The 16,494-nt window shown below is 42.5% G+C and overlaps 1 protein-coding gene across 1 annotated transcript in view; it reads left to right on the forward strand.

Annotated features, from left to right (window-relative positions):
- Positions 1-205: 205 nt before the first annotated feature.
- The window catches only part of POLD2 (DNA polymerase delta 2, accessory subunit), a 53,056-nt gene continuing 36,767 nt past the window's right edge, over positions 206-16,494 (forward strand). The window contains exons 1-3 of the mRNA XM_082253396.1: positions 206-262; positions 11,847-12,076; positions 15,714-15,835. Of these exons, the coding sequence (XP_082109522.1) occupies positions 11,857-12,076; positions 15,714-15,835 (342 nt within the window). The 5' untranslated portion in view covers positions 206-262; positions 11,847-11,856. The remainder of the gene's footprint in view (positions 263-11,846; positions 12,077-15,713; positions 15,836-16,494) is intronic.

Below are 16,494 nucleotides of genomic sequence, written 5' to 3' on the forward strand. Positions count from 1 at the left end.
CTCAGGCACTGTCTGTGGAACCAGCTACAAACCTATGAAACTCCGTCCCATCTTCCTCTAAATACCTTCACTTACACCTTGCTTACATTGCCTCATTCCTCCTCACGCTGCCCTACTCTACAGCGCTGCAATACACAGAAGAAACTTCTCTGCCCTTCTCAATATGGCGGCTCGCCAGCCACGTCCCTCGGTAATGACGTCACGGCGACAGCTCACGGCGGGACAGCTGAAAGAGGAGCAGTGCTGGCGGGAGCTGGTGTCGGTGAGAAATTAGGGCGTATAACACAGCGAGGAATAGCTATTATGGTTTATTATGCTCCTCTGAGGTGATGTTATTGTTATATGAGTGCACCCATCTATATCTTCCCTTACATCAGGAACATGTGTCTGTCCATGCTGGGGGAACTACAGGCTGCAGAATGCCACCTCCACTGAGATATGTGACATATAATATAAAATGTATATACCAGGGACAAGCTACTTTTCTTGGATGATTTACATTGTTGTATTAAAGGGAAGCAGTAAAGTGCAGTCTAGTGCAGCGTTTGATTGATGGCTTCATCACATTTTATATCTTTTTTGTTTAATTTGTAGATCAACCACTAGGGGGAGTGCTAACGTGGACTGCCTTCGCTCAGCCTCCCTGCTTATTTAGTTTAGGTATTTGTACATTATAGCGCTGTCAACTCATGCAGCACTTCACATCAGGGGGAGGGGGTTTGATTTAAATCAAGTTCATTTAAATCACTAGTAAAAAGGCTTGATTTACCCGGAAAGGATTTGCCCCCTTAATGACCAGGCCATTTTTTGCGATTCGGCACTGCGTTATTTTAACGGAAAAGTGCGCTGTCGTGCGACGCTGTACTGAAAATTGTCGCAAAAGTTATCGCGTCTACAAACTAGGGGAAAGATTTGTCATTTTTATTTATTTTTTACTAGTAATGGCGGCGATCTTTTTTTAGCGGGATTGCGGCAGAGAGATTGGACTCCTAACTGACATTTTTGACACTTTTGGGGGGAGCAGTGACATTACTACATTAATCAGTGCTAAAAATATTCCCTGTACTGTAGTAATGAAACTGGCAGGGAAGGGGTTAACCTAGTAGGCGATCAAAGGGTTATATGTGAGCCTAGGGGAGTGTTTACTAACTGTGGGGGGGGGGGCTTGTGAAATGACCATAGAGACCTGTGATACTATATAGAAGGATCACATGAGCTCTATGATCATTTCAGGGAGAAGAATGGTTGGCTGTGTTTACAACAGCTGACCGCATTTCTCTCTCAGCGGGGAGCGATCACAGGTGCCCGGCGTCAATCGCAGCCACTGGTCTGTGTATCGGCATCCCCTCTGCCCACTGGGGGTGGGAGCGCGCCGGTACCCCAGCACCAAACGCGTGACCGATGTAGGGCTATGTTGGTTCACGCAGGAGGGCCAGCGTGCCGCAGTAAATGTGCGGCAGGCGGTCCGGAAGCTGTTAAAGCAACTGTCATCTCTGTCCCGCAGCGGCTCCTCCTCTGACTCACTGACAGTCCCATTCACTTTACTGGGACAGCTGGTGATGCAGCAGTGACCACAACAAAGTGAGGGACATGGTGGCAGCAGATGAGTGAATGCCCGCTAACAGGGGCTGCTGTTATGGATCTGAAATGACAGGTGCGCTTTAAATGTAAGGACTCATTCTTGCTGGTAGTTAGAATCTTTAATATTTGCAAACAAAATGAAGGCTTCCTATTTAGAATAATAAGCTGTCAAGTTAGTAAAACCGCAATATCAGAACCGATTCAGTCATACAGTTTGTAGTGTACATAGATTTGCAAAGCAATGGGATAAAGGAATATTCCTGAACTTTGTTTTATCTCATTGTTACTGTGAAATTGTGTGAATGCATCAATGCAGTGCATGTTATCTTAGCATGCAGAGCTTGGATTCATTGAAGGAGTTTACCAAAAATGTAAATATTGCAGAATATATGCAGAGAATATATATATATATATACACACACACTACATAACTAAGCTGCATTTCATGCTGTATAAACTAAATTATTAATGCATCTTAAATAAAAAACTATCTTAAGATTTTTACTTAAAAAGCATTTTATTAAAATAAATTTCATAAAAAAGATTTTAATTAAAAAAAAAACATAGATTTTTTTTATCCACCCTGCTTTACATATATATTATACATTCACATCAGTCTCTGCCCTCAAGGAGTTTACAATCTAAAGGGCCATACACACTATACAATGTTCTTTAGATTTTTTCCTTCAGACTTACCAAAACCAGATAATATGAGGTCAAACCTAAACACTTTCAATTTGTATGCAATCTGGCAGACCCTTGCACTACATAGAAAAGGTAAATCTAAGTTGTATAGTGTGTATCCAGCTTAAGGTCCCTGACTTACATTTGTACACATACCAAGGTGAGTTTAGACAGGAGCCAATTAACCACTTCAACTCCGGAAGGTTTTACCCCTTGCCAACCAGAGCACTTTTTGCAATTTGGCACTGCGCTGCTTTAACTGTTGATTGTGCGGTCATGTGAAACAAAGGGGACAGCGCTCAATATTATCTGTGCGATTCAAAAGCATAAAACACAAATCACAATAAAAAATCACAATAAAATTCACAATGAAAATCAATTATTGGTTACTCCCAGTGATTAAAAGTAAAGTGACTGTGCAACTGTAAATGAATACAAAATATAGTCCTTGAAATTATAGTCCTTAAACTTGAAAGTGCAGGATCAGGATCCCTGATGTCATACGCTGGATGACGAAACGCGTCAGGTCCCGTGCTACGCCCTACGTCACTCCCGGTTCCCTGGAACGCAGCCGGAACGCAAACCGGCCGTGGCGCTACTGCAAGCTGTTCCTTTGAAACCTGAATGTAAGTGGCTACATTTTTGATTAAAATATGGGAAATATATACTACGCCATGAGCTTCCTTTGTTTCCTTATGGCTTAATCATATATGGCTTGAGTGAATTATTCGGTGGAACCCACACCAGTCCTTCCCATACAGCGGAGAAACTCCCAAGGCTTTAAAAGAGAGCGGGGGAGACGAGAGTCTGACCGAATACCGGGATTTCTTTGGAGGTCATCACTTAGCTATGCTAGACCCCAAGGGGTCATCTGGTAAGTGATTGGGGCATCTGGTGACGGATTCCTTTTTTCTTCCCTCATTTGCATGAAGGATGCACCTTTTTTGAACACCAAGCACTGCAATCACAAAAGTTATAGCGTCTACAAGCGATGGTACATTTGCTTGAATTTATGCAGCTTTTAGTTTATGACTGCCTATCTCATTTCGTGAGGTGCTAAAATGGCAGGGCAGTACAAACCCCCCCCCCCCCCAAATTTCCCCTTTTTGGAAAGTAGACACCCCAGGGAATTTTCTGAAAGGCATGTTGAGCCCATTGAATATTTAATTTTTTTGTCAAAAGTGATTGAAAAAGGCCAAAAAGAAAAAGATTTGCACAAAGTTATCACTGAAATGATATATTGCTAACACATGCCATGATATATTGCTCACACATGCCATGGGTATATGTTGAATTACACCCCAAAATACATTCTGCTGCTTCTCCTGAGTACGGGAATAAGTCCGTGCAGCGGCGACAAACTACATACATTCAATTACTGCCCTCGATCTGACGTTTGCGGTGATACCTCACATGCATAGTGCAACTGCTGATTACATATGACACGAGACCAAAGCTTGCGTTTGCCTTTGCGTATGAACACGGGGGGACAGGAGTGCTTTTATTTTATATAGATATTTTTTTTATTTTGCTATTTTATTTTTACACTGTCCCTTCAATTTTTTATTTTACCATTTTTATTGTTATCACTAAGGATGATCGAACTTTTGAAAAGTTCGGTTCGACCAGAACACCCGAATTTCCCAAAAGTTCGGTTCGGACCCCCATTGAAATCAATGGGACCCGAACTTCGGTAATCAAAAAACACAATTTTTAAGCCCTAAAACCCAATAAATGCCCCTAAAAAGTGCCTAGGGTTCTGGGTCATGCCCCATTCACTATTAATCACACAAAAAAGTTCTTAAAAATTGTCATTTTTGATAAAAAAAAAAAACAATTATTGAAAAAAAAAAAAAAAGAGAGATTTTTTGATTTTTAGTAGTGTACATGTGAAGTTTCATCTCTGTAGCATGTGCAGAACCATAAAAAAAAGATCGTTTGTATTAGAAAACTTTCTGACAGGGGGTTGGCTTCGCTGCTGTAACATCTTGCCGGTTTAATAGAAGGCATTTTTTTGGGTTCTTTGCAGTCAGGAAAAGCATCTGAACTTGTGTATAGTGGTACTGTGCACAAGTTCTGATGTTTTGCCTGCCTCCAAAAACCCCCAAAAAATGCCAGCAAAAACACACCTGGACATTTTTCTTTTGACGCTAGCGTTTTTTTTGGCATTTTTTGGGGTTCTTTTGAGGCAGGCAAAACATCTGAACTTGTGTATAGTGGTGTATATACACACATCCATATATTTATATACACACCTAGACATATATAGGTGTGATAGTAGCAGAAATATATGCTTGCGCTAATGAAATCATTTACAGTAATATATTTCTTCTACTATCACACCTATATATGTCTAGGTGTGTATATAAATATATGGATGTGTGTATATATACCACTATACACAAGTTCAGATGTTTTGCCTGCCTCAAAAGAACCCCAAAAAATGCCAAAAAAAACGCTAGCGTCAAAAAAAAAAATGCCCAGGTGTGTTTTTGCTGGCATTTTTTGGGGGTTTTTGGAGGCAGGCAAAACATCAGAACTTGTGCACAGTACCACTATACACAAGTTCAGATGTTTTTCCTGACTGCAAAGAACCCTCTGGTTCAAAGCATTCTCTGGTTCCCCGGTGGCACAGGAGAGGGCAAGAAAACCATGGAAAGCAGAAAGGGAGGGGGGGGGGGTTACCTTCCACTGCTTGTAAAAGCAGTCTAGTGGCAAATTAGCCACTAGGATTCCTTTTACATGAAAGCTGCTCGTCTGGTTAAAATAAAAGATGATTCCAAGATGACGTCTAACCCTGCAGGCATTATTCTGGTATAACCACTCAAAAGTCCAGCAACATACCAGTACGTTGCTGGTCCTTGTTGGGCATATATTGTAATGTTCTTTTTTTTCATGCAGCCTGTGGGCTGAACAAGAAAAGAGAACCTAACAGATTCCTCCATTCACATCGATTGGTCGGTGGTATGCCTGCCATTAGAATACCGCCCTGCATCCACTCACTTCTAATGATGGGCAAACCTTGCTCTCCATTTACATCGATCAACGTGGATGAAGAAATCTCTGCAAAGAAAAGTGTATAAAAATATATGCCGAAGCATAGGGAAGATCTGCCCTTTGCGTCCACCCCATCCCCTATGCTTCGGCATATAGGCATTTTTTTTTTTTTTTTTTAACTGCGTTGGTGAAATCCCCTCCTACAGCACAGGAGTCATGGATTTATGTATCGTGAGAGCAAACCCTGTTGCTGTTAAAATAAATCAGATCTGCAGCTGAATGGCGTACCAGCAAAGCAAACAATGGTTAACAAAACACAATAACAATAAAACACATACATACAGTATATATAATATGACAGCTTAAATGCCCAACGAAAACCAAATAAAGGTATAAGCTATCCCAAGCGCTTCAAATGAGGACCACTCACCAATAAATAAATTGGCTATGCAGCTACTTAACTAAAACATATGGAGAAAGATATATAATAGATAGATACTCAGCAATATCCCTATATATATATAGTAGCGCAAACTTGTCAAGAAGCAAGTGCCAAAAAAATACTGTGCCCACTGCACAAAAGTCCGAAATGCAATAAATGTCACATAGGCAGCAGGAAAAAGTTCAGAAATGACTCAAACAGTCCATAATCCTTCACTCTATCTCCTGGGATGATAATGTACAAAGACGTGTTTCTCAAAAGTGGTGATCCTTTTGAGAAACACGTCTTTGTACATTATCATCCCAGGAGATAGAGTGAAGGATTATGGACTGTTTGAGTCATTTCTGAACTTTTTCCTGCTGCCTATGTGACATCTATTGCATTTCGGACTTTTGTGCAGTGGGCACAGTATTTTTTTGGCACTTGCTTCTTGACAAGTTTGCGCTACTATATATATATAGGGATATTGCTGAGTATCTATCTATTATATATCTTTCTCCATACATACAGTATAGCATAAAATACAGTAAGAACAATAAAACGACAACTATTTTTGACTTTTTTATTTTTTACATTTTTTAATGTTTTTTTCTGTCTTTTTTTTTTTTTTACACTTTTATTGTAACTATAAACATTCCAGGTTAGGTTCTCTAAAAATATTATAGCCATCTAACATCTTTGGGACCCTGTGTGAAAGTGTACCCTAGAATGTGCCATGCTGTTTCCTATACTAATACTCCAATAGTGTGTGATAGCGACAGAAACAGTCACTGATGCAGAGACCAGGTTGGTCAGGACAGGAGGGACAAAAGTAACAGGTGTCATGCCTACATCTGCGCTTGCTACAGACACGGCAACTTTTTTGGGGTGCTCTTTGGGTAGGGGTACCAGTAAGGACATCCGGAAAATGCCTGCTCATGCAGCCGACTCACTGCATCTTGATTGGGAAGTTGGGCCACAGCACCTTCTGGATACAGAAGCGCTGTGACGATCTCTTCCTGGAGTTTTAAGAAGGATACACTTCTTCCAGACGCTTTGCATAGCACATAAGCGTTCCACAGAGTCAATTGGAATAAGTATACAGACACTTTCTTGTACCAGCATCTGGCCTTATAGGTAACTAAATACAGCCCCATCATCTGGTTGTTGAAGTCCACCCCTCCCATTTTACGGATGTAGTCGTGGACACAGAGGGGCTTCTCAACAACACCAGACGCCGTTGTAATGCAGACTGCCGTATCTGCGTGAATGGAAGACAGAATGAAAACATTCCATTGTCCTTCTACCTCACTGCAAGCAATTCATTGCATCTCATGCAGGCTCTCTTCCCCTGACTAAGTGGGGCATTTACAAGCCGTTGGGGGAAACTTTGGCGATTAGATCACACGGTGCCCAATGCGCTAATTCCTAATTGAAAGAGGTGTCTAAAAAGTGACACGCTTATATAGAAGTTGTCCACATATATATGTGGTACCCTTTTCAGAATAAGGGTGACACCAAGTCCCAAACAATCTTGCCGCTGCTCCCTATGTAGTCTGCGCAGTTGGGGGGCTCCACATTGCTATCTTTTCCCTCGTAAACCAGGAAACTACATGTATAGCCTGTTGCCTTGTCACAGAGCTTATACATCTTGACCCCATATCTGGCACGCTTGCTGGGGAGAAACTGTTTGAAAGAAAAGCAGCCAGAAAACGTAATCAGTGACTCGTCAACGCTGACATCTTGTTGGGGGATAAACAAGGCTGCAAATTTTGGGTCAAAGTGGTTTACGAAGGGCCGAATTTTGTGGAGCCGGTCATATTGAAGGTCACCCTGAGGACGACAGAGTTCATTGTCATTGAAATGCATGAAACGCAAGATTTGCTCATATCTAGTCCTGGCCATGACAGTAGAGAACATGAATTGGGTAAATGGACCAATATGACTGCAACTCTTTTTAGTAATGCCCTTTTTGAGGGATAGGCCCAGAAAGGTTTTAAAATCTGAAACAGTTATAGGTTTCCGACCAAATTGTCTGGCAAGGGTCAAATTTGGGTTTGCAGCGATAAATTGATTAGCATACAAAATTGCTTTGGTCCACAATAGATCTGTACAGATCTTCTGTGAAAAAACGCTCAAAAAAAATAAAATAAGTAAAAAAAAAAAAAAAGTAAAATTGTTTGTTTCCACCTGAATTCTGGGTTGACCAGTGAATGGGGGAAGTACGGGCGCTGCAGAATCTGTGGGCTGCCAATCGAGATTTGCTAGCGCATCAGGAAGGACACTATGGGCTCTACAGGCCTGTGATCTAATTCTTGGTGGCTGCGGGCCACTACTTGTGCTAGCCACCGCACCAGCTTGAACTGCACTTTTGGGACTCGCCACATCAACAAGTTATACTGCAGTGCTGGTTTGTCTATGACCAGGATGTACTAGGCCGCTGGTGCTCGCCAGTTCACCAGAAGCTTGAGTGGCACTAGTACAGATACTCTGCTGCATACGAGAATCATGCGGTTGTTGCACCTCAGCAACAGAAGAACGGGGTCGGGTATGCCTGACCTTAGCAGGGACCACTACTCTGTCATCAGAGCTATCTGTCAGGGTGCCGCTGCTCTCTACAGATTTGAATACTGTGCCTGATTCTGACGGTGAGGCTTCCCCATCGCTCTCATCTGGTATGCTCTGTATCCTGTAGGCCTCTTCACTAGTGTACCTCTGTTTAGACATGTTGGCCAATACATTTTATAGATACCTAGTGTGACAGGTAAAAAAAAGCACCTGGTTGTCAAGGACTGTTTGAACCACTACCAAAAAATGTAACTGCTAGTGCTAGCACAGATCAGGCCTGACTCTAACGTTGCAGTTTTGTGTGCTGTGTATTGGAAGTGACAGTGATCTATTGATACTGCACTTCTTGGGGGCTTGGCGGAGGGGCTAAACGCAGGTACTGGCTGGTGTCAGGGCTGATCCTGCTAACGCAGTGTTTTTGGGAACACTAAACTATTGGGTATGCTAGTATAGTTCTGATTAGATCAAAGATATTGATCCGTTCTGATGCTATACTAGTAATGGAGGTGTATAGAGTGTGTGTTAGTGTTACTGGCAATCAAAGAGTTAAAATCCGACGCTGTCTTGGATTGACGCTACCTGGTGTCACCCATGACACTAATACAATGATCAGAAAAAAGATCTGTACACTTTACTAGTGACACTGTGACAGGGAGTGAAAGGGTTAACTGGGGGGGGGCGATCAGGGGGTTAAAACTTTATTAGAAAATGTGGCGGGACCCTGACACTATAGTAAGACTGACGCTGACTAGCGCCACCCGTGACACTAATACAGTGATCAGTAAATTATCTGTACTTGGTATATAGTGACACTGTGACAGGGCAGTGAAGGGGTTAACTGGGGGTGATCAGGGGGGTTAAACCTTTATTAAGGGCTAAATGGCAGGCATCCTAAGCCTAACTTCGGCTGGCGCTAACTGGCGTCACCAGTAACACTAATACAGTGATCAGTAAATTCTCTGTATATAGTGACACTGTGACAGGGAGTAAAAGGGTTAACTGGGGGGTGATCAAGGGGTTAAATATGTGCCTATGTGTACTGGTGTCAGTGTAGTGCTTGTGTACTCACTGGTTGCTCTCTCCTCTCATGCTGGAACCGAAAAGGGCTCCAGGAGAGGAGATTGCATAATTTCCTGTGGCTGTGTTTACATTACACAGGCACAGGAGGTTCTGCCATTGGTCAGAACTGATCACCAGGTCCAGGCCATAAATTATTGATGACTGATCGGTTCTGAACCGGATCAGATCGCTGTGGGGACATCTAAAGCACGTGCAATCCCCTACTTGTGGGCGCACATCACGTACTTGTACGTGATTTTGCGCAGCCGTGCCGCAGTGGGCGGTCCAGGACTGGTTAACCTACCAGCATGTCTTTTGTGGTGTAGGCGGAAACCAGAGTTCCCGGAGGAAACCCGCGCAAGCACAGGGAGAACATGTAAATGCCAGGCAGGTAGTGCCATTGTTGGTATTCAAACCGATGATCCTAGTGCTGTTAGATGGAAGTGCTAATCACTTAACCCCTGTGCTGCCCATACTTAACCACTTCCGGACCTCCTGCTGCCGTTTTACTTCGCTACTTTGACGTTAAATACCAGTGTGCTGCCATAACCTCTGTATTTTCTTACAGGGCGGTTGGTCCTCTTTCACATAAAAGTGCTCCCAGCAGCGGATTCGCAGCGGGATCACTTTTATGGGAGGCAGGAGAGGTGTCCACTGCTTCCCGGTCATTTTTCCCACTTACCAGAGGTAGCGGGGAAAACAATCCGGTCCTCTCAGGTACTGGGCAGGAAGTCGAGTGAGGGCAAGATGGCCCCCACTTGACACTATGGCCTTGGAGGACTGGGGCAATGTCATACGTTGTTTCCTTTCAATGGCCTTAAAGCATACCTCCACTTTTGTTGAGAAAAAAACATTCCCCTCTGGGTGATCTCTATACATTTCAGGGATTTTAACAAACTTTGTTGCAGATTCCTACCTTTTTGTTATTCAGAGTGGGAGTGGTTTCATAATTATCAATGAGCTGTGCACCTGCAGGGCTCTAATGAGGAAAGCTGCTGGGGCTGCATCCATTTAGACATGTTCCTATTGGGAGTATCTCACCAAAAATGACATTTTTGTTGCAGGGAATCCCTCCTACTGAGCTATTGTGTTCTGGTGAGCTGCCCTAGCCAGGAGAACACAGGGATTATTGCTAGCGCCTATAGCCACTGGCAATTTTTGCTTTTGCTAACAAAAGTGAATTGCCTGCATCTGCATTACGAAAAGTTCTGATGTTGTTCTGGCCTGTGTCTTTACACCCCCCCCTAGGGCAGCAATGGCGAACCTATGACATGCGTGCCACAGCTGACACACAGGCACCTCTGCAAGGGACTCTATCCAAACTGCAGGGAAAGAGAGCCAATAAGAGGCTGCAGGAGGGACTGGAGACTAAAGGAGAAGGTGAAGGGGGGGACAGGTCATGGGCTGAAAGATGAACTGTCAGAGGTGAGTGCAGGGACCAATAGGAAGTTCTATACCAGGAGGAGAGGGAGACATGCTTGGGGAGTCAGACCATGACAACTGAAATATGGTACTGTAAGAGCTGCACCAGAGATGGACGGAATGCTGGGAGAGATGAGAAGGGACTAAGCTATTCCCTGCTGGGGAGAGCAGAATAGAGTTCTATTGAAGAGTGCAATATAGCGAAAGAGTGCTCAGAGACCAGAAAATGCAGTATAAAGTGCTTATTACCTGTCCTACCAGAAAGTGCAGTACAGAGAGTGCTCAGAGATTGGAGAGTGCTGTACAGAGTGCTCACTGCTGCCCCTGGATGATGGGGATTACTATGGCCTCAGAGTGAGGTGCACAGGTTAGAGGGGAGGGTGCGCTGCACCTACTGAGGAGGGCAGGGACTCCTAGAGGGGCAATTACTGTAGCGGACCGTGTGTGATGTCCTCCCTGGGATCGTACATATGGTGGGGTGAACGGAGTTCTGTCCTCCACAGAGGGTTCTATCTAAAAATGTAATGAATTCGGAGCTGCTAATGTAGGAGAACTCCAAATTCATGTAATTTTAATTAGGGTACTGTATGAATGATTTTAAACATTCCTCAGTGCTGCTCCACACCACATCAAGTTTGTCTATTTAACAGCCATACCATAAAATATGTCTACCACATGGGTTGGATTTGCTCAGATCTGCCCCGATTTTCCTTTTCTGGGCTTCCCTGCTGGTCCTCCTGCTGAGTGTGCCCAAAGAAAGCAGCTTGCTATGGGGGCACCCGAACAGGCTCGCTCCGAAGCCACTGCTCTGTGGGCCCCACTCTTGCTCTCTCTTCATTGGCTCACTGGCTGTGATTGACAGTAGTGGGAGGGGAGTGGGAGAGTAATGAGGAGGAAGAGACCCGGGAGAACCACTGCTTCTGTACACATTGCTGGTTCGAGATGGGGCTTAGGTAAGTATTAGCTTTTTTTTTTACCTTAAGGTAAAAAACCTTGAGCTTTTAGAACTACTTTCAGAATGTTACTGGTCTTCTCTTACAGCATATTGTTCCAGGAATAAATTTAAGATGTATGCTAATATTGTTGTCCCCCTGTTTGTAATTTTTATTCTACAGGTTGTCACCATGTTCACAGATATATCAGTTGGGCAGGGCCCTGGCCTCTTGACTCCGCCATCTGAGGTTTCTGCTACCTTCACAAGAGTCTCCAATGCTCACTATGCCAACCAATCGGAATGCTATCGCCTGGGGGATCGTAGCTTCAGTCGCCAGTATGCCCACATCTATGCAACCCGATTGGTACAGATGAGGCCACTCCTGGTAGAACGTGCTAAGAAGAAGTGGGGTGAGTTTTCTGCAATATACCTTTTTTAAAATGGATAAATTGGATACTGCGTTATCAATCTACTTTCTAAAGAGCTGACAACACCACAATTGACTAAACATTGTGCATTAAACCATATATACAAAAGTGCAGTGCTATGTAAATGTGACAAATGTTTGAACTCTATTATGAGTAAGCAATGCAAATAAATTAAATATCGTCCACCACAAAAACATTACAAATATCCAAAACCAATATTAAAGTGCATGAAAAAAGTGTAGAAATCCCATTTAGTGGTTAATCACTTAAAATCACTGTGGTTGGCAGCGTATTTACCCTCCTGTGGTGGTGGATTATCACGTTGTGGTGACCTGCATATCAATATTTGGGGCTGCCATCCACAGTGATTTTTAGGAACATTACCATTAAAGCGGAGTTCCGGCCAAATTTATTTTTTTTTAACTAAAAATACCCCTAGAATAGTCATTGTTTGTGCATTTAAACAATGATATCCTCTAACCTGCCCCCTGTTTAGTGTACCTAAAAGGATGAATTACCTTGTGAAGTTCTTGTCCAGCGCAGCCATCTGCGGTGTGGGCAGCTGAAGCCGCAGTGTCCCTCTTCCTGGAGTCGCGAGTCCCTGAATTCTATACCTCGTAACTTCCGGTGCAGGCACGTCATCCCGCAGCTGGTTTAAAAGTCATTGCGCATGCCCAGAAGCTGTTCTCGTGCCTGCACCGGAAGTGATGAGGGACAACGGTGCAGGCGCATTGACTCTTGGGATTGATGACTCTCATCTCTCAGGAGTCAATGCAAAGCAGGAAATGACGTCGGCGGCCGCATAAGGAGGAAGTGGAAGGAAGGGAAGATATATTTTTCATTAAAAATAAGGTAAGTGAACAATAAAATAAAAAATAGCCAATTTGATTTTAGAAAGGGATATAGGTAAGAATGATGTAAAGTGTAAAATTAGGGTGGAACTCCGCTTTAACCACTGAATGGACTATCTGCACTTTTTTTATGCACTGTGCAATTTAATATTCGTTTTGAATATTTTTAATGTTTTTGTTGTGGACTATATTTAATTTATTTGCATTGTTTACTCATAATGGAGTTCAAACATTTGTCACATTCACATAGCACTGCACTTTTGTATATAGAATAAACTTGTATTACACAAGACTGGGGTGTAAGTTATCTGAATAATAAAAGGGAACCTAAACCCAAGAATAAAAGGTTAGATGTTGCAGCTTTCCATGCCTTCGTTGTGGTAGCTATATTGGTAGACATTTTTTTATTTATTTTATTTTAACCTGGTGATCTTGCTTAGTAACACAATTCTTTCCTAGGGACAGCTTACTCACTATGCTGTATCTATGGATTAGCAGCTTTGGCACCATAAAAAGGAGGTGTTAGGACTTTATAACATCTCCCCCTCTCATCATCTGCATAACATGAGGAGTGTGTTCTGTAGTTCACAGAGGGCTGGCAACAATGCTTGTGATTTCAGCAGTTCAGAAACAAGCTCACCAGGTTTATGGTAGTATCAACACATATTTTTTGCACTTTTCAAACAGACATAACAAAACTTTTCAATTATATATTTTATATAATTTTATAATTTATATATTCAGGTTATAATTATATATTTGTGTGTGTATATTCTAAGAAAAAAATGGCAGTTCTTTGTAAGAGTTTACATATCCATTAATATTAAAATTTGGTGTCAGCATTTTCCAGCAGCCAAAGTTAGAAAAATGGAAGCAAGCATAATACACCTTTGTTTTATTGGCCGTGATGAATAGGGATGATAAAACTTTTGAAAAGTTTGGTTCGACCAAAACACCCGAATTTCACGAAAGTTCGGTTCGGATTCCAGAACCCCATTGAAATCAATGGGACCCGAACTTCTGGAATCAAAAAACACAATTTTGAAGCCCTAAAACCCAAAAATGCCCCTAAAAAGTGCCTAGGGTTCTGGATCATGCCCCAGGGACTATGAATCGGGCAAAAAAAAGTTCTTAAAAATTTTCGTTTTTGATAGAGAGACAATTATTGAAAAAATTATTGAAAAAAAAATGAGATGTCTTTGGATTTAGTGTCTGGGGGGTCTAAAAAGTGTACCTGTGAAATTTCAGCTCTGTAGCATGTCCAGAACCAGAAAAAAACAGATTCTTTTTCTTAGAATTTCAGTAGCGTAGGGATGGTGTTACCCTCCTTTCACACCTGGGCGTTTTTTTTTTTTGTTTCGGGCTTTTTTTGGGCTTTTTTTGAAGGCGTTTGGAGGCAGGCATGACATCTGAACTTCTGTATAGGGGTATATATATATATATATATATATATAATGTGTGTGTATATATACATATATATACACATATGTATACCCCTATCCCAGAATCTGCATAGTGGGGTCACCCTGACATGGCAGAGTTCGGTCACCCTGACATGGCAGAGTCAGTTCACCATAAACTACACTACGGTCACCCTGACACGGCAGAGATCGGTCACTCTGACATGGCAAAGTCAGTTCACCCTAAACTACACTACGGTCACCCTGACATGGCAGAGTCAGGTCACCCTAAACTACACTACGGTCACCCTGACACTTAAAGGTATCCCTACAAAAACTAGATTATTGAATCTAACTATAGTGGTATATAGTACCCTAACTACACTGCATATCCCTTTCCTCACACTAAAAGAACAGCTCCATACAGCAGAAGATAATTGCAAAATGACACCGGAGCTTTACAAGCAGCAGGAGAAACACAAATGCTTCCCCTCTCTTCCACAGCCTCTGTATTACAGTGCTAGAGGTTTGGTGGGGCTATGTTATATACTGGGGGGCGTATGGGGGGCATATTCACTCTTGATTGGCCTCTGGACCCCGTAGTCACTCCAGTCACATTCCTAGCAGACTCCTGCCCTCTTAATTGGCTTTTACTGACGTTTCTGGGCCAATCACGGGCTTTTAAAGCCCAGTTCCTGTCCCATTGCATTCTGGGCGGTTCTGGTGACCGAATTCCCAACTTTTACCTCCAAAAAGTTTGGAAATCGGCCGAATTTCAAACACCCAATGTTCGGGTCGAACCGATGGTCGACCCGAACCGTTCGATCATCCCTAGTGATATACTCTTTCTCTCAATGTTTTGCTTGTCACATTAAGAAACCGGTCCATCGAGGTCCTAAACCGGCAGTGTATTACGGATCATGCCCACTGGCAGAAATAAATGCTGGCTTTCTTTTCATGCAAGTTTATATACAGTATCACTGTTAGCCTTCCACTCTGGTGACATGGTGACAAGGGCTGGTGCTGGATAGGTTTGTCTACAGGTAAAGTTAGCTGTCTGAGCTGTCATCGATTTTAGATTTTTTTTAAAAGATTGTGGCTTGTAGATTTAAATGGACTTTTATTTTTTTAATAGTTATAAATTACAAAATAAATTTGATGGCAAAAACAGAATTTTCCTATAACTGATTTTGCTTCATAAACTTTAATAAATGTATCATACTCCTACATTAATTTTAAATAATTATGGACTCAGAAATTAAATGTTAATGGACATTAATCCACTTCTTATTTACATGCAGTCTTCTTTCTGGTTAAGACCTATAACCCAGTGCTGTGCAGTGACCGTGCTTATTTGTTTGTTTGCAGGTGATGACATAACTGTGCGGAAGTTGTGTGAGCTGCAGGGAGCAGAGAGATGCTGCGTGGTGGGGACACTGTTCAAATCTATGGAACTCCAACCATCAATTTTAAGGGAGATCAGTGAAGAGGTACAAGCGTTCTCCCACTTCATACAATGCTTTCTGTTTCTACAAAGGGACACCCTTCAACACATTTACATGCTGTGTGGATTTTATATAGGTGGAAGGAATATATATATATATATATATATATATATATATATATATATATACACACACAATATGCAGTAGTTAACCACCTCAATACCTGGCTCTTTCACCCCCTTCCTTCCCACACCAATTTTCAGCTTTCAGTGCTCTAGCACTTTGAATAACAATTACTGAGTCATGCTACTCTGTACCCAAATGGTGCGTACCTTTCTTCATGGTGTCCAACATTTGGTTCCTCCAGTGTAGTCTCCATTTCTACTAACTAACTTGGGACCTCAATTTGGTGCTTTCAGTCCTCAAAAAGCCTTTGGGAGTCTTCAGGAGATTCCCTTGCTTACACTGTCTCAGAAGGTGGCTTTTTTGGTGGCTATCATCTCTGTGCATAGGGTGTCGGAACTGGCGGCGTTATCCTGTTGTTCACCTTAGTGATTCACAGAGATAAGGTGGTTCTTTGCCCCTGTCCATCGTTCCTCCCAGAGGTTGTCTCTGTTTTTCATTTGAATGAAGACATTGCTTTGCCTTCCCTGTGTCACAAGCCAAAACATCTGAGGAAATTGCCTTGCATGCCTTGGATGTGG

This window comes from Pelophylax lessonae, assembly GCF_965119305.1.
Source record: "Pelophylax lessonae genome assembly, chromosome: 4".
NCBI lineage: Eukaryota > Metazoa > Chordata > Amphibia > Anura > Ranidae > Pelophylax > Pelophylax lessonae.